Genomic DNA, 23,503 nt, shown 5'->3' with positions numbered 1-23,503 from the left:
CATCTGTGCCGGTCAGCTCATCTGTCCCTCCCCGTATGCCCCTCAGATTGTTAGCTGCTAGAGTGTGTGTGTGGCTTGTCTCCCTACCTTCATTGGAAACTCTGGTTGGTAAAGACTTCTTATTCAGGCTTTTTTTCCACAAAGCACTTAAAGCAATAACTTGATATCTTAGATTAATCTATACTTTTTTAAAAAAATCCTCTCACATAGCTTATCTAATGTGATTCTTTTGTTTTCCCGCTGCAGTGGATTGGATCACTGGCATCATCATAATTTTAGATCCAAGGGAATTAAGATTCAGAGAGGTGAACTGACAGATCAAAACAATGAGACATGGCTTGGGCTGGCCCCAGCTGCCTTTTGTTGGAAAATTTCTCCTTCCTCTCTTCTCATTCCCTGTAACTTAGTTATTAATGAGCCAAGAGTCCCTCTGGGGAGGAGGGAACCCCTTCTTACTCTGAAGCAGTGAGCGAGAGCAGAGAGAGAGGAAAATGTGTCGCCCAGGCTGCAGAGAGGAAGTCCCAAGGCCACCAGCCCTGCTCCCCTTCTCTTGAGAGGGTCTTGCTTTTCCCTCCAGCACAACAATGCAAAACCTCAACTTTCTTAAACTTCTGCTGCCACCCCGACTCTCTCAGGCTAAGAAAATAGCTGCTCCTCCTGCTTTTTGTTGGAATAAAGACTATCTGGTGGACATTCTTCAGCATCTTCCACCTATCTGACAAATGGCTGCAAGTGGGAGGGAGGAGAAAGGAGGAGAGTGTGAGCAGGGACAGAATCCAGTGGCTTCCTGACCAAGGGCCAGCTGGCCAGCGTGCGTCAGCTGCAGAGACCGGGTGTCCCCTGTGCATGAGCCAGGTCCCCAGGCTCCAGCCAGGAGGGAGGGAGCCAGCCCCCCTCTGACCAGGAGGAGAGAGATGGAGGTGCGCCTGTTTGGGAAGAGACTTTCACAGTGGGAAGCCTGCTGTGGACACCTGTCCACTGTCTTTCTCTTTTTCCTGGGACTCACAAAGGAGAACTTGGAAGTCATAATCAGCTCAGAGAAGAAAAGGAGGTCCTCCCTGGTGGGAGGGGGGAGAGATGGAGAAGGACAGGGAGAAGGATTGGGAGGGAGGGAGAGCGGGAAAGGGAAAGTGGGAGGGGAGAGCGGAGGAGGGAGAGAGAGAGAGAACAGAGAGAGATAATGAGAAAATACTAAGGAGAAAGTTTGGTTTTTCCCTGAGAAGTGGTGAACTGAAAGTTAAACTGCGATGATGCATGCTGGGTACTCCAAACTGATGCATTGTAACTAGGCTTTTTGACTCTGAACTCCCTCCTTGATACTTTTGCCTCAAAACTTTCTCTCTATTCCCATAGGCTGGGCGTCATCTAGCAGTAATGAGTAAAGTTATTGAAGGGAGAGAGAGAGAGAGAGGGAGAGAGAGAGAGAGAGAGAGAGGAATGTATCAACAACAATGGAATAACTTAAGTTGAAAGCCATTCCAAGTTTAGAAGTACAATCTGGCCCTGGCCTGGTAGGTCAATTGGTTAGGGTGTCGTCCCGATATGCCCAGGTTGAGGGTTCAATCCCCGGTCAGGTCACTTACAAGAATCAGTCAATCAATGCATAAATGAATGGAACAACAAATCGATGTCTCTCTCTCTCTCTCTCTCTCTCTCTCTCTCTCTCTCTCTCTCTTTTTCTAATATCAACAAATAAATTTTTTTTAATATAAAAATAAGAAGTACAATCTGCACAGACTAGGAGTGTAAAGAGAATTTGGGGGAAGGCTCTTTGGGACTGTATGGCAGGCTAAGTGGGTGGTTTATATCCTTAGCAGAGTGATAAAGCCCTAAATAAAAAGACAAGTAGAAGCCTGGCCAGTGTGGTTCAGTGGCTCAGTGGTTGAGCATCAACCTATGAACCAAGAGGGCTTGGTTCAATTCCTGGTGAGGGCACATGCCTGAGTTGTGGGCTCCATTCTCAGTGGGGGGCGTGCAGGGGGCAGCCAATCAATGATTCTCATCATTGATGTTTCCTCTCTCTCTCTCTCTCTCTCTCTCTCTCACTCTCCCTCTCTTTCTCCCTTCCTCTCAGAATCAATAAAAATAAATTTAAAAAAGACAAGTAGAAGAGCAAGTTGTGCATGCAGTATGATGTTGTCTGCCCTACACATCTGCCCTCACCTCATGCATGTGCAAGCACTGTGACACACACAAACACACATGTGCACTGTAGTCTTCTTCCACACGCCTTAGGCCGGGGATCTAGCTAGCATCCGAAGACTGGAGCTCTGAGCAGGAGCAGGCCAGGGGCAACTCCATGGCTCTGGGTCCAAGAGAATCCAAGGATCCCCATTCAGAAGTGAACAGGAGTTTTGGAACTTATGTCACAAGTCTTGAGGATTCCGGTAGCCTTTGGACTCTGAAACAGCGGGGGAGCCAGGCCTTGTGTCCTTGGCTGAGCTGCTGTGATAAAACAGATCGGAGATAACAAAAGGTTATTAGTCTGGAAAAGCCAGGAAAGGCTGGAACCCAGGAGGCCCAAGTGCACTCCCACCTCTTCTCTAAGCAAAGATACTCTCCTGTGTGACTGTCCCCTCTTCTGCAAAGTGAGATGTGTCCGCCTTGCCACTCAGACTCCAATGAGCACACAGGTCCCCTGGGACGTTGTTCCTGGGAAGGTGCTCACGAGGAGTTCTGGGGGAGGCCTTGGGATTCTCCCGGCTGCCAGGAGTCTAACATGACACCTTTGCCTGCATTAGGAAAAAGTGCCCTCGCCCTAACCAGTTTGGCTCAGTGGATAGAGCCTCGGCCTGCAGACTGAAGGGTCCCAGGTTCAGTTCTGGTCAAGGGCATGTACCTTGGTTCCGGGCACATTCCCAGTGGGGGTGTGCAGGAGGCAGCTGGTCAATGTTTCTCTCTCACTGATGTTTCTAACTCTCTATCCCTCTCCCTTCCTCTCTGTAAAAAAAAAAAAAAAAAAAAAAAAAAAAAAAAAAATATATATATATATATATATATATATATATATATATATATGTATTTAAATAATATCAGGAGAATATTTTTTTAAAAATCAATAAAAAATATATATATACATATTTTTTTAAAAAAGAAAAAGGTGCTTTCTCTGGGCAGCCCTGCAGGTGCCCTTGCAAAACAACTCTTTCCCCCGGAATCTGGCTGGTGACAGGCAGGCTGGATTTTGGCACCTGCAGGCCTGCAGACAGTGCTGGGGCCGTGCACAGGCCGCTGGCTGCACAGGGCAGTGCTGACCCTGGAGGCAGTGTCTGCTGGGCTGCTGCTAGGACAGCCCACTAATGATCCATCACAGATGCTCTGCTACTCTCCTTCATGGCACAGCTCGGCCACACCCATCAAGACAGCCTTTCTAGCTCTCATTCTGGCACAGGAACATCTGTGTGTCTTCTGAGACCCGTGGGAATGCCCGGATTCCTTCTGTGAGGAGCAGCTTGGCCTCAGGTTCCTCCAACGCTCCCGGACTCAGCCCGGACTCAGAGTCGGCCGGACAGCCTGCGTTTGGAGTCTTGCAGCTCATGCCATTTGTTAATCTGGGATCTCGACACTTAAGCTCCTGTATCTATTCTCAGCACGTGATTATTATGTGGTTTGCTCAAATCTTTTGTTTCTCATCAAATATCACTCCTGCTTTATAGGGGATTGGACATGAAGGCCAAGGGCCCAAATTTCCCTGAGCTGCATGTTTGTTTACTTTGGATGGCGGGATTCAGCCCAGTGACGAATCCTGGGAAGTTCTTCTAGCCACACCTCTGCCCGCTGCCTTGTTCTGTCCCATCCATCGCTGGGGAGAAATCCCAAATATTTGTTTGTCTACTTAGTGTTGACAAACTCTTCCCTTTATAGGGGCTGAAGGTCAAGGTTGGGAGCGTGATGGGAGCAGTTAGGAGAGGCACCCAGCAAGACAGCTCAGCTGCCAGGGCTGACTTCGAAGCGTTCGCATATCTCACACAAAGAAACTTTCGGCCAAGGACAAGCAATCCTGGTTTCTCTCGTAGCAGATTAAAAGGAGCAACAAAGTAGAATACAGAGATCGTTAGGCACCTCATCTGGGGCTTTCAGTTCTGTGAACTAAGGCTGCTTGTCTTGATTTCTCTTGGTTATAACTATACAACGAAGCAACAGAAGTAAATCATGGCAAGGCTTCCTCTAGTTTTCAAGTTGTAGGAGTCTATGAAATGTGGTGGTCTTAGCAACGTACATATTTTCTGTTAAGTTAAATTTATAAAGATAAAAAGGTCCTGTGTTTTAAGATAGTGGAGTCAATTTGTCATCTAAATACCGTTACATTGTATTTTAGTGCAGAAATCATGAGTATGGGCTTTAACAAGTTTTAAGTCTATTACTTTTCAGCCTCTAAATTTAGATGTTGGATTCCTATCTATAATAAAAGACCAACAACCTAATGGAAAAAACAGGAAAGATATAAACTGACTGCTCTCAGAAAAAAAAAAATACAAATAGCTCTTAAACACTTGAAAAGATGTTCAACTTCACTCATCCTATATAACAAAAGTGTAGTATGCAAATTGTCCCCTTGACCAGGAGTTGTCCGGGAGTTCAATCAGGGGGCGGGGCCAGCCAGGAGAAGGGAGGGAGGCCCTGGTTGGCAGCCAGCAGCCAGCAGCCGACAGCCACTAGGGACCCTACCAGTGCATGAATTTTGTGCACTGGGCCCCTAGTAATATAGATAAATGCAAAATAAAACTACTTTGAATGACCATTTATCATCTACCTGTAAGATCAGTAAAGAGTAGAAAGTTTGATAATATAACCTAAATTACCTACCAGTAAGAGGATGTTTAAATAAACCATGGTATATCAGTGCTATGAAATAATGTATAGCTGTAAACAACAAAACCAAACCAAGACTAAGGAAGCTTTTCTATGTACTTATATGGAGATTTTTTCCATATCCTACATGTAGTGGTTAAAATACAGGATGAGAAAGCAAGATACAGAGTGGTGTGCAGTGCATGTCACCGTCTGTTGGGTTTGTGTAAACAGTTGGCCTGGATTTTTTCTTCGGTTAAATGCATCTGTTTTCTCTCTGGACTGACTTGGTGGGTGGGACATGTCATTTTCATGTTTTTCTTCAAGGTGTGAGGATGTGACGTGGGCAAAACGAGGAGAGCGTGTGCCTAGTGTCGAAGGCTGGTGCGTTGGGCCCCGTGTGTCTCCCTCTCCAGACTTAGACTCTTTCCCACACTTAGAAGCTCCCGTGGGCATGGAGCTCACTGAGTGTGGCCCGCAGTTCTATCCTGGGCAGAGAGGTGCCCAGAGTGGACGGAGGAGTGTGGGGATGGGAGTCCTAACTGGCCCGTGACTCCAGAAAGGCTCCGGAACTAGATCTGCTGAGCAAAGGGGAGCAGAGATCTAGTGAGAAGACATACCATTGATGGAAATGCTGGGAATATATTACAAGGAACCTGTGAGCCCAAATCCAGAACTTTGGGGGCTGACTGGAATCCAGAAAAGAGTTCATTCCCTTTCATTGTGGGCCTGACAATTGGCCCCAAGCTGAGTTCTCTGAGACGCTCTCAGAAAGGGTTGCTCTCTGCTTCTGATGGTTTGGTCTGGGGTTTCCTTGCTTTGCTTGTTCTGATCAGACAATCTCATTTAATAAAAAACCTCCAGCACTGTCATTGGTCTTTCAGACATGTATTTTATGGCCTTTCCATGGGGCCTTGGGGGGTGGGGGGGGGTGGGGGGAGTGTAACAGAGGAGTTTTCCTGACATTGCTGTCCATCACGGGGTGTCACAGTGTGGGTGCCAGAGTAGCACGAGGTTTCGGGGCTGCTTTCCCTGGCTGCTTCTCTGCCAGTAGCCACATCCCGCACCCTGTCCCATGCCTCTCCATCGCACTCTCCAGGCTGCTTCCCAGCATCTGCTCCCTCCACTTTCCCTTTAGGCCTCTGCTCACAGCACCACCCCTCCTGCCCTGCTGCAGACACAGCCCTTCCTGCATCATCCCCTCCTGCTTTTCCTAAACCCTTCACACCTTTTGTAAAGAGTTCCTTTACTAAACTTCCAATGACCTATTCTGAGAGTGCCACATACTTCCAGCCAGACCCTGTGCCAGAGCCCATTTATAAGACAAAGAATCATCGGCAGCGGGGCCCTGGCAGTGGGGCTGGTGTTGCTCAGTGGTTAAAGCACCAGCATGTGCCCCGGTGGTTCAATTTCCAGGGTTGCTGGTTCAATTTCCAGTCAAGGGCATGTCCCTGGGTTGCAGGTTCAATCCCCACCCCTGGTCCGGGTACATGTGTGAGGCAACCAATCAATCATCGTGTCTCCCTTGCCCTGGTTAGGCCTCAGTGGGTTTGGAAAGGAGTGACATGCAGGATCTCTGCCCACAGTGTGTTTTCTAACTATTGGTTGGACCAAGACACTCAAAAAAGAAAGACATCGCAAGGTAATGCCTGGTGTGGTTATAAAGCTCACTTCTCAAACATTCTCACACGCAAAGTTAGAAGAGTCATCCAGTGTGGCTTTCCTACGTACAGGTGAGGCCTCAGACATCAACTAGTCTACAGTTCACTTAGAGCTAATACCTAAACCCTGGGTCTTCCAGGGCGAATCTGCTTCTCTACCTGCACTGCCTCCCCTTTAACAAATATTCCATTTACACTGGTGGTGTCACATCCCATGAGGTTTATCTAAGGATTATGCTGATTGAAACTTTTAACAAACACACAAGAACTCTTATACATGAGTGAATCATAGTAGCTTTATGCTATTTCTTTTTGGTTAATCCTCACCTGAGGATAATTTTCCATTGATTTTTATTGAGAGTGGAAGGGAGAGAGAGAGACACAGAGAGAAACATCAATGTGAGAGAGACACATTGAATGGTTGCCTCCCACTCGCACCCTGACCTGGGCCGGGGATTGAGCCTGCAACCAAGGTACGTGCCCTTGACTGGGTGCTTCTGAAACAGGGGCTATCCTCTTCTCTTCTCTTCTCTTCTCTTCTCTTCTCTTCTCTTCTCTTCTCTTCTCTTCTCTTCTCTTCTCTTCTCTTCTCTTCTCTTCTCTTCTCTTCTCCTCTCCTCTCCTCTCCTCTCCTCTCCTCTCCTCTCCTCTCCTCTCCTCTCCTCTCCTCTCCTCTTCTCTTCTCTTCTCTTCTCTTCTCTTCTCTTCTCTTCTCTTCTCTTCTTCATAAAATTGTGGAATAGTAGACCAAAATGATCATGTAGAGGTTGAAACCGCATTCTGCAGAAAATTTAAGTTCAAATAGGCTAAATCAGTGCTACTCAGATTTCAGTATGCAGGACACCCACCTGTGGAGCCTGTTGCAATGCAGGTTCTGATTCATCAAGTCTGGATCAGGGCCTGAGATTCTTCATTTCTAACAAGTGCCCAGAGAATTCCCAGGCTGCTGGTCAAGGATCACACTTGAAGGAGTAAAGCGCTTACCTTTCATGTTTACAGGCAAAGAAGTGGACAGAACTAGGACCAAAACCGCATTTCCTGACTATTATTCTACTTTTCTTCCCCACATTGGGTAAAACTGGAGTCTCGCCTCCCTCCCCAAATATGAGTATAAAAAGAAAAGGGTGAGAGGGAGAGAGAGAGAGCGGCTGCCTTTGCAGCAACAGGCATGGCTGATAAGAATTCTCTAAAAGAGAGATGTAAATAGAAAGGGGAGAAGAGAATAGGAGGAGATGAGTATAGAATTATGGAAGCTGGCATCCTGGCTTCAATACCCAACCAGCCCAGTTAACTTGCTTTGATTCTGGCCCAGAAGATGATGCATGTGACTTAACCAGTCATCTTGATATTGTGTGATGTTCGTCTCAAACAGGAGACTAAAAATAGATTCCCATCTAATTTTTTTTAAAAAAGGAACCTTTAATATTTAGAATATGTATCTTTTAAGGTAAACCCTGCATTTATCTGTTTACCTCTGGTCACAGGTATGTACTATGAAGTCCTTCCAAAAGGATGCATCAAGGAGAAATTGATGTGGAAACTCTTGCCTCAAGTAGAATATTGGAAACATCAGTGATTAAATCATGATGAATATCCATAAAATAAGGCCATAAAATGTGCCATAAAGATGAAAAATTCGAACAAGAACATGCTCTTGGGAATTAAAAAGTATGGTTTTAAAATGAAAATATCAGTGGCAAGTTATGGGAAAAATATAGAGAATCAAGTAAAAATGGTCAACATCAAATTAATAGAAACTTAAGAAAATGTATAGAAGATAGAGGGAGGGTGTGGAGGTCCATTGAGAAGGGCCAGCTAAGGTCATGCTTCCCAGGTAAAGGCCCATTACCTGGGCAGCGACTTTAGAGAGTTATCTATCATTCAAACACCTTAACCTTTATTAGCAATATTTATTGCTAATTGCTTTCATGTCAGTCTTCTCTTCCAAACTACCATGTAAGTTAGTAGAAGTCGGGGACCATGCTTTCTTCCAGAGTGTTCTCTCAGCACTGCTTTTACTGAGTCAGTTCTCTGCTTCGTATTTTTCAGTAGATTAAATTGCCTACATGATAAAACTTTATGTTGACTGAAGTGATGGATGATTAGGTTTTAACAATTGCAGAGTATTTTTTTTTCTAAAGCAAAAATTTGAAATTACTGTGAGGGACCTAATAAGCATAAGCTATCTATTCAGGTACACTATACTTTGAAAGTTGCCTGATTTTTCTTCTTCAATATTCCTCCTTGAGTTGACTTTCAGATGTTTATACCTAGAGCTTTGTTCCTTTGGCACAAATCGAATAGCTTTGTGTTACATTAGACACCTGGTAGAGCTGGTACACACTAGTAAAGCCATTGTCAGTCATTTATATGTTAAAGTACATGAGTTTACCATATCTTTTCCTGAGGGAGAGTTTTGCTAAAGGGATTATAAAGGAAGAAGTGGGCATAAGGTGTCTGAACCCCTCCCTCAAATAAACTGGCTCAAAAGCATGAACCTGAAGGGAATTTGGGGAAAAGGCCAAAAAGGGGAGATGAAGAAAGGTGCATTTACCCCACCTCACAATTTTGCTAGGCTTGACTTGGATCTCATCCAAGACACCATCTTGTTGACTCTCGGGTCACACTCTGCTGCCTCAGTTTACCCACTGAAGAAGAACACGATTCAGAGCAGAAACCAGGAGTCCGGCTCATCAGCAGAACCATCTGGGAGAGTAGAGAGGAAGCTTCTAGGGCTTTGGGGGAGGGGGTTGATTGGCTCCAAAGTGCACAGGACCGGATTGGGTAAGCTAAGCAAGTTTGCTCAGGAAGTGGCTAAGAGAGAGAATAAACAGAGGGGAGCAGGATGATCTTGATTCAATGGGTCCACCCCTCTCACTTGGGCATACATTCTTAGCAAAAGGAGCCTGGCTGGCACCAGCTCTGCGGAGAGGCTCTAGCCAGGTGTGGAAGGCTCTGCCCGCCTCCCCCTCCCCCCATCTTCTTGGCCTCGGCAGTCTCCCACAAGTCTCCTACAAGTCTCTCCTTGTAGCTGGGGCAGACAAGCCAATCTAACCTCCATCATTTCCTTGGTCGGCACCAGTCAGCCAGTTCATCTTCTCTTGTATTTAGGCTATGATTTTGGAGTTAGAGAAATTGGTTTCTAATCCTGGTCGCACTATTTGCTTGTCTACTGAGTGACTTTGGAAAATTGTAAGAACTGGCACTCTGTCTACCTAATGGAGTTGTGATGATGAAATCAAAGGATTCTTCCAAAGTGTTAAGCACAGTGCTTAGGACATAAAATGGATCTTGCTAATGTTAGTTAAGAGCATATTTTGTTCTTCTGCAGCCTAATCCACTTTCATGCTTCAAGGTGCAGGATGCCAAGTGCTGGCTCCAGCCTTCCCTTGGAGATGTAGACTTCTCTTACTGCTCGCTGGAGGTCTGGGACATCCCAGTGCTTCTTCCAGCTCAATATGTCCCAAATCAAACTTCCAAATCTTCCCCAAATATATTTAGTTTTAATATATTTTATTGATTTTTTTACAGAGAGGAAGGGAGAGAGGGATAGAGAGTTAGAAACATCAAGGAGAGAGAAACATCGATCAGCTGCCTCCTGCACACCCCCTACTGGGGATGTGCCTGCAACCAAGGTACATGCCCTTGACCGAATTGAACCTGGGACCTTTCAGTCTGCAGGCCGAAGCTCTATCCACTGAGCCAAACCAGTTAGGGCCCAAATATATTTATTTCAGGAGAAACCTTGGTGCTGCTTTTGAGTCTAGAGCCTGTTGCCCTGTTACCCACATTGCTGAGTTACTAAGTAGATTTTTCCTTGGAAATTCTGCTTTCATTTCTTCATCCCATTCCCTCTTCGTAGTCGAACTGTCTCAGTGAAGATCATTGCCATAGCCTCCCAACAGGTGTTCTTTCTTCGAGTCCTTCTCTCCTTTTATCTCACCATTTGGCCCCAAAATATCTCCCTGAAGCCTCTACGCCCGTTTCCTTCTTCTCTCTCATTGGAAATGAGGCAATCGCAGAGGGGCGAGTCCCGAAAGAAATGACAAGAGCACTTTTTGTTGCTGTTGTTGCTAATCCTCACCCGAGGATATTTTTGGATTGATTTTTAGAGAGAGTGGAAGGAAGGAGGAGAGACAGAGACAGAGAGAAACATGGATGCGAGAGAACATATCGATATGTTGCCTCCCTCATGTTCCCTGACCAGGGCCGATGATGAAACCTGCAACCAAGGCACGTGGCCTGGACCGAAATTGAACCCAGGACCCTTCAGTCTGAGGTCTGACTCTATCCACTGAGCCAAACCGGCTAGGGCGACAAGAGCACTTTCTATGCAGTTTATGGGTTCAAAACTCGTGGTTTGAACCAATAACATACCATTCAGAATAACCTCTCAGTTTGGACTTGTTCTCATTCTACTTAAAGTCCTCCTTTCCTGTGTGTCTTTGAAAAGGGGTTTATATGTACTGGGGCTTATCCTTTTAATGCCCCGGGTCTGACACGCAAATAAAACACTCCATCTCAGTGTGTTCACCTGGAGAAAGATTTTATTAGGTAAATACAGCAGTAAGTCACCTGTTCATCAGAACACATATAGAGATGGTCGGCCTTTTGTCACTTCTCCGCCTTTGCCAAAGGAAACAATCCACTCACTTTGCTGAGTTCTTCCTTGTGTGGGCTCTCGGGGCAGGACGTTCGTGGCAAGAGGACAAGTGCCATTTGCTGAAGAAGAACATTTCTGAATAGAGGCTCTGGCTTCAACTTTGTTGGCTGGCGCAGGCAGCGTTTTTCTGACTGTAAAACTGGGTACATTTACAGACCTGCTCAGGGAACGAAACACTCAGCCTAACAGACAGGCGGCTCGGAATCCACTCTTGGGAATGAAAAGCAGGCCCTCAGAGAAGGAGCAGGAAGACACTTGTCATCAAGTTTCAGTTCCATTTTCCTCAAAGACACCCGTTGGCGCCTTCTCTGTCTTTAGTTATTTGCTAGAATTAGATTCAAGAACTCAGAGGCACGGTCCTGGCCTCAACCCTGACTCCTTGCGGAACCATTCCCACAACCTAGCTCCATGAGCCTCCGTTTCCCTCTGTTAAATGGAGATAATGAAGATGATCCTAGTAATAACATCATATTAGTTACATCTGTTGTAGCTTCTTCACAGGTATTGGGAGACTTTAAGAAAGATAATTTATAGAAATACAATTGAAAAATATAAAATCATCTTACAAATTCCAATCACTAACATCAGACAACCTTGGTATTATTCGAAGCTCAAGGAATTGGTGCCTTAAAAAGGTCAGCACTCACTGTTTATATTAATTCCTTCAAAGGTCAGAAAAGCACAGCCCGGGGCGTGGTTTTCTGGTGTGTGTAGCTAGGCAGTTTGGTAGACACGTGCGTTGGAGTTGAAACCCTGCTGTTTCAGGTGAACAGGTGTTAGCTGAAGAACTGAAGAGAAGAGAGAAGTACCTCAAACCCGGGTCCAGGACAGAACTCCTCTCTGACATTGCCGTCATGGGTCCTGCACTCCCGGTGTGTGGCCATATCAGTACAAAGAAACCGTCTCCACGAAGCATCACGTGGCAACATTACTTTGGCTGCTGCATTGAAAGTCTGGAAAGGGGGTGATAGCCAATGGCACTAACAGAGTGCGTTTGAAGCCCAGCTTTGTGACTGGTTACCGTGGCGATGATTTACCTCTACGGGACCTTCCCGAGAAGAAACTACAGCGTGGAGGAGGAGTCCGTCCCTTCTAGAGCCCGAGGCTCTGGGTTTCTCCTGTTCTTCTAGATCTGGGGGTTTCTGTGTTGGCATGTTCTCTGAAGGAAAAGCGAGAGTTATGGGAATATTTATGTTTCAGCAAACAGACTGTAAACCTCCACGATGTTTGTTTCTCGAATCCCCCTTTCCTTTCTATTCCAAAGAATCCCAAATCAAGTACCCATGGTCCCCATCCAATTTAGACACCAAGCATGTGCCCGAGGGACCATGGATGCCTCTGAGCTAAGGTCTCCCAGGAGAATCAGTGTCATCGCCAGCACTCACTTGGTTTCTTCTTTGGGGTATTGTGTTTTGCTTGGCATAGCAGAGGAAACGAGATGTGAACCACTGAGAACCGCTCTTCCCCCCCAGACTCCGGGAAGTTCCGTGGCAGCCTTTTCCTGTCCTGGAAAATGACTTCTTTGGGGAGAAGAGGGCAGCAGAGAGCCTTTCTCCTTGACCAACAGCAGCAGGCGCTGGTTTGGAAATAGCAAGACAGTAACAGCTGCAGCTGGGACCCTGGCTGTCCCGAGGAGCTGAGGTTAGCAGTTGTGTTAATTGCTCTGTTGCTGCCCAGGGTTGCTGGAGAACAGTCGGGCATGATAAGGACTTGGGTGCGTGGGAGCTGAGAGCTCTTGACAAACACTGTAATTAAAAGGGCACACAAGTGTGTTGAAGGCGGAGCACCTCCCTGCCAAGGTCCTTTGCCAGGGATGACAGTGCATTGTCTGCACTTGGCTACTTCACTCTGATAGGGGTTGGGGAGGCGGAGAAGGGGGCTGTCTCTGGGTCAATGGGAGATCTGGGCCTTGCAAATGTAATGTTTCCTGGGAGCCCTACACTCCCAGGTTCTCTACTTCAGCTTTGTCATGGCTTAGGGACAGAATGGGAGGTGATTGCTTGATTTTCCTTCCCAAACACTCAGGGTCCCTTAAGGACTCATCAACTAGGGCAGATATTTGTGTTTCCAGAATCTCCTGGCTCTTCCTGAGTGGCTCCTCTGGCTGGAAGCGTGAATTAACAAGTGCAAAGTACAGTCCTCCTCCTGCGGGCTAGTTAGCTTTGTTCTGTTCCGTGGCCTTAGGCTGCACCCCTAGCTCCAATCTGTTAAAACGTCACAGATAAATTAATGCCAATCAAATGCCTAACATAGCACACGATTTATGGTAGGTATTAATCTATGCTTGCTCCATGAATGAATGCAAGTCCATTCTATTATTTACAGTTACTAGTTAACGTTTCTCAACCGGAGGGCATCTGTCTTTTTGTCCTTCCCAGCAGTGCCCCTCCTGGCAGTCAAAGCGACTCAAGTGCTCAGGAACCCTCATCTCTATGAATAGCCCTTCCCACATGCTCCCTCGCACATACAAAGGCTATCAGGACTACAGGGCTGGCCAGGGCTGGCGAGACCCAGCCCGTCATCTAGGAGAGGATTCACCCAGCAGTGCCTCTACCTCTCCTCCAGGGAATAAGCCCACAGCAAGCATCGTGGAAGAGCTGGCGCTGGTGAAAGTCTGGCCTGTGGGGCTGTTTGAGCAGGTCCCTGTGGGCGGGTCTTGGGGCCACCAGGGCAATAGGAGAGTAGTGGCCATTCCAATGCGTCAGTGACCAGAGGCAGAACTGAAGACCAACTTCTCTGACTCTGCTGAGGCCCAAGCTGAGGAAGGGTGTTGATGTGCAGAAGAATGGCACTTTGATGAGCTGTCGGGGAAAGACCATCTGACTTCATGGAAAGGTCTACTTGACAGAACAACATAAACTAAGCAGAGAGTGTTTCCCGGTAAAGATCCTTTGGACTGCTCTCAAGACTAGGTAGGAACACTGGCTATCTAAACTGCAGGCGAGCATATAGGAAATTGTTTCCTTCGTAAAGAGACAGAATCCAGGATTAGAATTTGAGTGGCACAGCCTGGGGTCGGGGGGAAAACTTGGGGGGCCCAATGTAGTAGAGAAAGAGCAAGTTCTCAAAGGGATGGATGGAGATTGAAGACCCCCAGCTGATCGAAGGGCATTACCAGCTCAGAGGAACCCAGGATGGGAGGGAGTCTCCGCTTAGTGGCTGCCACTCAGCCCGTCAAAGCAGTGCGTCCTTGTGTCACCACTTCATGGACACCCTTCTGGGAATTCCAGTTGCTATGTTTTATTTACCTTGGTTTCTTGAAAGTATTTGTGGGTTTGTGAGTGGAAATTATGTCTTTCCATGCTGTGAGTGTCCCCCCCCCCTTTTTTTTTAAGAGAGAGAGGAAGGGAAAGGAATAGAGAGATAGAAACATCAATGAGAGAGAACACTGCCTCCTGTATGCCTCCTACCAGGGATCGAGCCCGCAACCTTGGCATGTGCCCTGACAGGGTATCAAACCGTGACCTCTTGGTTCATGGGTTGACACTCAACCACTGAGCAACACTGGCCAGGCATGAATTTGACAAGACCCAGCAGAGTGGAGGAGAGGTGCAGTAGACAGAAGGCCGGGGTAAGGGCACCTCTGCGTGCTGGAGGCCTCGGCCATACCAACCTTCTAGGTTTCACTTACCGTTTCTTTCTATTTTAAAAGCTCTCCTTCCACCTCTCCACTTATTCTGGTCCTCCCCAACCTTCAGAGCAGCTCCAATCCCTAGGCTGCCATGAAAGCTGCCTGACTCACCAGAGAACAGCTTCTACTTGTCGTTATTACTCCTTTATGATATTGCACTAAGTAATTAAGTGCCCAGCTTTGTCAACAGTGTGGCTGAGTTCACATCCGGGCTCTGCCATTTTTATCTGTATGACTTGACAAGTTACTTATCCTCTCTGAGCCTCAGCTTCCTTATCTGTAAAATGGAAATAATTGTAATGGTAATAATAATACTGAGCATTCGCTCAGGAGGCTATTCTGAGCATTAAATGAGATAATACATGTAGTTGTTTACTAATTACCTGACACCCTGATCAGACATCCTTATGCTACTGATATTGCATGTGTGATGTCTTATCTTTCTGTAGCGTATAACTGCCTTGATTTTAAGTACTGTCATTCATTTACTCAATAAATATTTGTGGTGTTTTATACTGTATATTTTTAAATAGACTTTAATTTTTGGAACAGTTTTATATTTTCAGAAAAATTGGGAAGATAGTATAGAGAGTTCTCAGACACCCCAAACTCAGTTTCCCTATTATCAACATCTATAATATATTACTCTCATGTGTTTGCTACCATAATTAACCAATGTTGGTATATTATTAACTGAAGTCACTTTTTAAAAAATTTCCTTTGTATTTACCTAAGGTCTTTTTTTCTGTTCCAGAATCCCATCTAAGATATTATATTACATTTAGTTCCTTAGGCTCATCTGGGCTGGGGGTTTCTCAGACTGTCCTTGTTCTTGATGACCCTAACAGTGTGAGTATTGACCAGGTATGTTGTAGGATGCACTTCTGTTGAATTTTGTTTGATATTTTTCTCATAAGATTGCAATTATAGGGTTTGGAGAGAAGGTGAAGTGCCATTTTCCTAGTGTCATATTCAGGGTACATATTATGAACATGCTTTGTGGCTGCTGATGGGACCTGGATCATGTGCATGAAGTAGTGTTTGTCAGGTTTCTCCGCTGCACAGTCACTCCTTTTCCCTCTGTCCAAGCTGCCCTTTTTGGAAGGAAGAAGGAAGCAGCTCACACGCGGCTCATATGTAGGAAGTGGGGAGCTGTTCTCCCGCCCTCAGGGCAGGGTGGATACATTAATTGTCTGGAATTCTGCACAGATTTGTCTCTTCTGCCCAACTCATTAATTTATCAACTTACTGTTATTAATATGGACTTGTATGTTTATTTCATACTATGAGTTATAGTCCACTACTGTGTTATTTATTTTATTATTTATTTCTTTATTCCAGCATCAGTTATTGGGAACTCCTTCAGTGAGCTCCTGTGTCCTTTTGACATACCCCCATCATTATGCATTCTTTTTTTTTCTTTCTTATTTTCCAGCACTACAGGATGCTCCAGGCTCATCTTGTATATTTCTTGTGTCTCTCCTAGAATCAGCCAGTTTTCCAATTAGCCATAGTTCCTTTTATTGGAAAATGGCATTAGAAACTAAGATCTATATGCTATATATACACTCTTGTCATTTCTGGTAATCTTTCTAAGCTGACAGAGCAAAGTAATACATGTGTGTATACTAATCCATGTATATACACATATCTATAAATATTTCTATATGTAACTCTGCATTTCTGATGTCTCCAGCTCCAATGAATTAGCACATGCATCATTCTAACTTCTTCCCCTTGCTTATTTGTAAATTCCCCACTCCATCAGTGTGGAATTCTTACTCCAACAGTGAGAAACCTGGCTCCCACCATCTGCTATTCATTTAATTAATTGATCGGTTCTAGAACATGTGTATAACAGTGTCAGAATTTTGTAACTGTATCCCCAATGGAAACAACTTTATCAATAGGAGTACAGTACAATGGCAGTTTATTTTGCCTTTAGTATTTTTAATATACTTTTGGATTGTTTTTATTGTGGTAAAATACACTTAATATAAAATTGACCATTTTAAGTGTACAGCTCAATGGTATTAAATGTAATCATGTTGTTATGCAACCATCACTATCAACCACCTCTAGAACTCTTTTCATTTTGTAAAACTGAAACTATATCCATTAAATAATAACTCCTCATTGCTCCCTCCTCCCCCTGAAACTCCTGGAGACTAACATTCTTTCAGTTCTATGATTTTAACTATTCTAAGTACTTTATATAAGTAGGATCAGATAGCATTATTATTATTATTATTATTATTATTATTATTACTAGAGGTCCAATGCACGAAATTCGTGCAAGAGTAGGCCTTCCTTCCTCTGGCTGCCGGCACCAGCTTCCTTCTGGCACCCGGAACCCAGGCTTCCCTCGCAGCCCCGGCTTCGTCCGGAAGGTCATCTGGAAATATGTCCTATCTAATTAGCATATTATGCTTTTTTATTATAGATTATTATTATCTGCAAAAAGCTTTATTGTTTCTATTTGGTCCAGGTCATGGGAGGGGGCTCCAGAGTGGTTAGAAGGCTGCCTAGCAGCTTCAGGGAGAGTCTCAGGCAGAAGTCAGACACCAGGGGGTTGCAGAGGGGCCCCTCAGAGACCTCTGGGCTTCAAAGGCTCCTACTGATACCTGAGGGTGAGCCTTTCAAAGAGATACCCAGCCCAGCCTGGGGGCCAGCCAGACTCTGGAGGTGAGTCAGGTGGTTGCCCATCTTTTTGATGAGTTTCACCTCCTCAGCCAGGAAGCAGTTATCCAGGAAGTCGCAGAGATCAGGGTCTTTGTAGGTAGAATCCAGGGCATGCAGATACCAACGGGCCTGCTTCAGATTCCTCTCCGTGACCATGGCAGCTTCCATGGCATCCTGAGTTTTGCCCCACTCATCTTGGGAAGGCTTCTGCTCGTCCTGGAAGAGAATATGACCACCGAGCTGGTTTTCCATCTTCAAGAGATGCTTGGCACCCTCGAGATTCTCCTCTGTCAACTCACAGAAGAAGTGGCCCATGCCATTGTTGAGGTGGAAATAGAAGCCCAGAGAGAGGTAGGTGTAGGAGGCCAGTGGATGCAGGTTGACTAGGCAGTTGATGGCAAATTCAACAATTGAATCTAAAAAACACAATAAACAAAAACACAGAATAGAAACAGACTCATAGATACAGAGAACATTTTGACGGTTGCCAGATGGGAGGGGTGTTGGGTGGAAGGGTGAAATAGTTGAAGGGATTAAGAAGTACAAATTGGTAGCTACAGAATAGCCATGGGGATGTAAAGTACAGACCAGGGAATATAGTCAATAATATTCTAATAAACATGTATGGTGTCAGGTGGATATGAGATTTATCGGGGTGGTCACTTAGCAAGTTATTTGATGTCTAATAATTGGGGTTACAACTATATATGAAACTAATATAATATTGTGTGTCAACTGTAATAAAAAAATAAAAAGTGATTTAAAATAAAATAAATGAAGACCCTGATTCTTCACAATATTAAAATAGTGAGTAAAAGAATAAACAATGGAAAAAATGTCAATAAAAATAATGGCGTCGACTGGTCTCAGAGACAGAGGGTGGCTGAAATAATTTGAAGGTGGTGACTGGAAAAGAGGTTGGAGGGCAGCTGGAGGCTGGAAGCCTGGGTGTCCCTGGGTCTGTTCCATCCAAACAATGAAACAAGAGACCCATCTGGGAGAATGCCGAGGGCACTGCCCTATTGTCTTATTTTGAATGGCTTATTTCATTTAGCATAATGTTCTCAAGTTCATCCATGTTATAGCATATCACAGAATTTTCTTCCTTTTAAAGGCAGGGTAACATCCCATTGTATGTTTTTATCACATTTTGATTATTCATTCATCTGTCACTTGGGTTGCCTCCACATTTTAGTTATTGTGAATAATGCTGCTATAAGGTGAGTGTACAAATATCTCTTTGAGACTCTGCCTTCAATTCTCTTACATATATAGCTGTAAAATTGCTGGATTATATGATAATTTTATTTTTAATTTTTTGAGGGGTAACCTTGCTGTTTTCCACATAGGATGTGTATTTTTACATTCCCATCTACAATGCACATTTCAATCTCTCTACATCCTCACCAACACCTGTTATTTTCTGTGTTTTTGTTGTTATTGTTGTTTTGTTTTGTTTGATGAGTAGCCATCCTTATGGGTGTGAGGTGGTATCTCATTGTCGTTTTGACTTGCATTTCCCTGATGGTTAATGATGTTGAGCATCTTTTCATGTGCTTGTTGGCCATTTGTACATATATCTTATTTGGACAAAAGTCTATTTAAGTCATTTGCCCATTTTTTAAATTGGGTTGTTTGTTTGTTTGTTTGTTTTTTAGTATAAGGAGTTTTTTTTAAAATATATTTCTTTATTGATTTCAGAGAGGAAGGGAGAGAATAGAGAGATAGAAACATCAATGATGAGAGAGAATCATCAATCGGCTGCCTCCTGCATGCCCCGCACTGGGGATCGAGCCCACAACCCGGGCATGTGCCCTTGGCCAGAATCGAACCTGGGGCCTTTCAGTCCGCAGGCCGATGCTCTATCCACTGAGCCAAACTGGTTAGGGTTGAGTATAAGGAGTTTTAAAAATATATTCTAGATATTAGTTTCTTATCATATATATCATTTACTAATATTTTCTCCCATTCTGTGGATTTTTTTCTACTCTATTGATAATGTCCTTAGGTGCACTAATTTTCATGAGGTCCAATTTGTCTATTTTTTTTTCATCTTTGGTATCATATCCAAAACAATCGTTGCAAAATTCAGTATCATGAAGTTTTTGCCCTATGTTTCCTTCTTAGAGTTTTATAGTTTTCACTCTTATGTTAGGTCTTTGATCCATTTTGATTTAATTTTGTACTTGGTGTTAGGTAAGGATCCAACTTCATTTTTTTTTTTTTAATGTGGCTATCTAGTTCTCCTAGCACCTAGTCTTGGGACCCTTGCCAAAACTAATTTTGCCACATATGCAGGGATTTATTTCTGAGCTCTCTATTGTATTCCATTGCTCTATGTGTTTGTCCTTATGCCAGTGCCACACTGTTTTGGTGACTGTAGTTTTGCGATAAGTTTTGGAATTAGGATATGTGAGTCCTCCAACTTTTTTAAAGATTGCTTTGCTTATTTGGTGTTCCTTGGGATTCCATGGGAATTTTAGGATGTAATTTTTATTTCTGCAAAAATCATCATTCAAATTTTGATAAGTATTGTATTAAATCTGTAGATCCACATAGCCCACGGCCATGAGAACCCCACACACAACGGACTACTGGACTGCAACTAGCCTAATGCTGTACTGGACCCAGCACCAACATGGAAAGGAAACTCTGGACATTGGTTTTGCTTCTAGCTTTACTGAAACCCCAGCTATACTTCTTCTATGACTGGACTAAGGGAAATGGGACTTTGGAAACACAGGGATTTAATTCCATGCAAATAAAAATCACTCATTCTCCCAGCAAGTCTCAGAAAATTCTTTATCTCGAGACACTGTAAGAAGTGAAACCCCAGCAACACCCAGTGGGAAAGTGGACCCCCACTTCATCTGATATCAAACCTATGTGTGCCTTTGGATACAAAATGAATCTCTTATAGAGAGCATTTACTTGGGCCATGTTTTTCTTTTAATCCATTTTGCCAGTCTCTTTTTTTTTTAATTGGATAATTTAATACACTTACATTAAAAGTAATTACTGATAAAGTGGGACTTACCACTGTTATTTTCTATTTTTTCTCTATACACCTATAGCCTTTTGTCTCTCATGTCCTCATTACTCTCTCCTTTTGAGGTTAGTTGATTTTTTGTAGTGAAATGTTTTGCTTTCCTTTTGTGCATATTCTGTAAACATTTTCTTTGAGGTTTGCCATGGGAGTTACATTCAATACCCTAAAGTTATAACATTCTAATTTCAATTTATACCAGCTTAACTTCAATAATCTAAGAAAATTCTGATCCTTTACAACTTCATCCCCACCCTGTCTTTAGCAGTTACAGTCTCCATTCATTTCCAAAGTCACTAAAGTCAGCACCTTCCTCACCCCTCCTCCTTCAGTGAAGTTGTTTCATTTGTTTGTAATACAATCAGTCTCTTGTCACAGGCTGCATTCCTTCCTGGGATTTTCTGACTCCTTAAATAATTTTTAAAAATTTACATATGTTTAGGATCTCTCTTTGCGATGTGAAGTTCTATGAGTTTTGACAAGCTATGTCATACATAATCCATCATCACAGAAGTTTCATACAGAAGTTTCGCTGCCCTAAAAATTCTCTATGCTCCACTTATTCATCCCTCCCTCCATCCGCTGAGTCCCTGGAAACCACTTATCTTTTTACTGTGAATGAACTTCAGTTTATTTACTCACCCATCATGGTTGCTTCCACTTTTTGGCAATTATAAAAAAAGCTGCCTAAACATTCATGTGCAAGTTTTTGTGTGAAAACAAATTTTCACATCAATTGGGTAAATGCACAGGGGCACAATTGCTTCAAATCCTCCTTAGTACTTGGCATTGTCAGTTTTTTGGATTTTAGCCATTCTAATGGGTATGTAGTGGTATCTCATTGCTGATTTAATTTGCAATTCTCTGATGACAGATAATGGTTAGCGTGTTTTTTACATATTTGTTGGCTATCTATATGTTTTTGGTGAAGTGGTTCTTCAAATATTTTGCCCATTTTTATTTATTTATTCACTAGAGGCCTGGTGCACAGATTCATGCACTGGTGGGGTCCCTTGGCCTGGCCTGCACCCTCTCGCAATCTGGGATCCCTCGGGGGATGTTGGAGAGCCAGTTTCAGCCTGATCCCCGCAGGGCAGGCCGAGGGACTCCACCAGTGCATGAATCAGTGCACTGGGCCTCTAGTATGCATATAAGATCTTTGGTTAATCTCTTTCCACCTTTTCCCTTCCCCCCTTTTCCCTCTGAGATTCATCAGTCTGTTCCATGTTTCCATGCCTGTGGTTTCTGCTCCTGAGTTGAGCGTCTGCCCCCTGGTGGTCAGTGTGCATCATAGTTACCAGATGGTCAGCCAGTTGGCCAGTCAGCTGGTCGCTTAGGCTTTTATATATATACCAGGGACCCAGTGCATGAATTCGTGCACCTTGAAAGGAACTGTGGGCTACGAGGCTGCGGTGAGCACAGTGGTGGGTCTCGGCCCATCCTTTATGCCCCTGCCCGGCTCCTCCCTTTGTGGTCCCCAATCCCCTGTCTGCTGGCAGCCCTGCTCCTGCTGCCTGATGGCGCTGGCCCCGCTTGCACCCACTGACAACACGGAGCAATTGAGGCTGGTGCCCGCAGTGGGTGTGAGCGGCTGCTGCTGCCCCGATCACCCCTCAGGAGCAGGGGGAGGTGGAGAAGCCCTCAGGGGTGATCAGGGCCAGCAACACAAGTGAAAGATACACAGGGGTTAGGGTTAGGGTTAGGGTTAGGGTTAGAGCACAAGTTTTAAAATTTAATAAAATCTAACATCAGTTTTTTTCTTTCATGGATCACTCATTCTTTTGGTGTCATAGCCAAAATCTCATCTCAAACCCAAGGTCACATGGATTTTCTCCTATCTTTTCTTCCAGAAGTTTTATAGTATTGCATTTTATATTTAGGTCTATGATCAATTTTAAGTTATCTTTTGTGAAATGTTTAAGGTCTGTGCCAAGATTCTCTCTCTCTCTCTCTCTCTCTCTCTCTCTCTCTCTTTTTTTTTTTGCCTATGAAAATCTGTTTCAGCATCAGTTGTTGAAAAGACTATCCTTTCTCCATTGAATTTCTTTTGCTGTTCCTGAAATAAATAAATAAATTTCCTGGAAACAAACAAAAATGAACACACAACAACCCCACATTTCTGGGACACAGCAAAAGCAGTCCTGAGAGGGAAGCACTACAGGCCTACCTCAAAAAACAAGTAAAATTAACAATAAACTATTTAACTCTACATCTTTTGTTGCTCCTTCGTGAAAGATCAGTTCACTATATTTGTGTGGGTCTATTTCTAGGCTCTCTATCCTGTTCCACTGATGTGTGCCTCTATTCTTTTGCCAATGCCACACTGTTTTGATTATTTGTACCTTTATAGTAAGCCTTGAGGTCAGGTAGTGTCAGTCTTTCAACATTGTTCTTGGTCAGTATGGTGGTGGCTACTCTGGGTCTTTTGCCTCCATATTGTGTTTCAAACATCTTCGACTTATCAAGGTCTTGCTCAGAGCCTTATAGAATCACAGGTTCTAAATTAATCATTCACTGTTTACCCCTCAGTACAGCCTAAGCCATATTAAGACTTCTAGAAAATATTTTTTAATAGTTGCCTTAACATTCCTATCTGAAAGTTTTCAACATTAACTTTATATGTAATGCAAAGGGATTATTGCTATTATTATTAAACACCAGAATTTTTCTTTGGGAAAAAAAATTGCCATTGTTTGGCAAAGCGCATGAAGGCATACGCCAAGGCAACAAAAAGGGTGGTAATATGCTCTGCTTGAACCAGCGAGAGGACTCTCTCTGTTCCCAAGAGGGACGATCCAGAGAGAGGGAAGGAAGGAGAAAAAAGGAGGAATTAGCAGATGAAATGAGACTGAGGTCCACATTTGATGAAACAACCAGTAGACAGTTCACAGTTTAACATAAGGGATTTCTGATGTTTAATTTGAAAATCTTCATGTTGCTGTGGCACGACACTCCTTTTTGTCTCTCACCACCTCAACTCATTTTTGGTAAAGTCTACCACACTTATGAATGCCGTGTGTGAACGTTTG

General features: G+C 44.0%; 1 protein-coding gene across 1 annotated transcript; it reads right to left on the bottom strand.

Moving 5' to 3' along the window:
* Positions 1-8,936: 8,936 nt before the first annotated feature.
* Positions 8,937-21,123, bottom strand: LOC103295131 (ferritin light chain-like). The gene is made up of 3 exons (XM_054718314.1): positions 21,117-21,123; positions 17,398-17,844; positions 8,937-8,950 (listed from the first exon to the last, which is right to left on the bottom strand). The coding sequence occupies exons 1-3, from the start codon at positions 21,121-21,123 to the stop codon at positions 8,937-8,939; spliced, it is 468 nt and encodes a 155-aa protein (XP_054574289.1).
* Positions 21,124-23,503: the final 2,380 nt, after the last annotated feature.

Source organism: Eptesicus fuscus, chromosome 6, assembly GCF_027574615.1.
Source record: "Eptesicus fuscus isolate TK198812 chromosome 6, DD_ASM_mEF_20220401, whole genome shotgun sequence".
In the NCBI taxonomy this organism is placed as follows: Eukaryota; Metazoa; Chordata; class Mammalia; order Chiroptera; family Vespertilionidae; genus Eptesicus; species Eptesicus fuscus.
The sequence above is the reverse complement of the archived record's forward strand: the minus strand, read 5'-3'. Positions and strand labels throughout refer to the sequence as shown.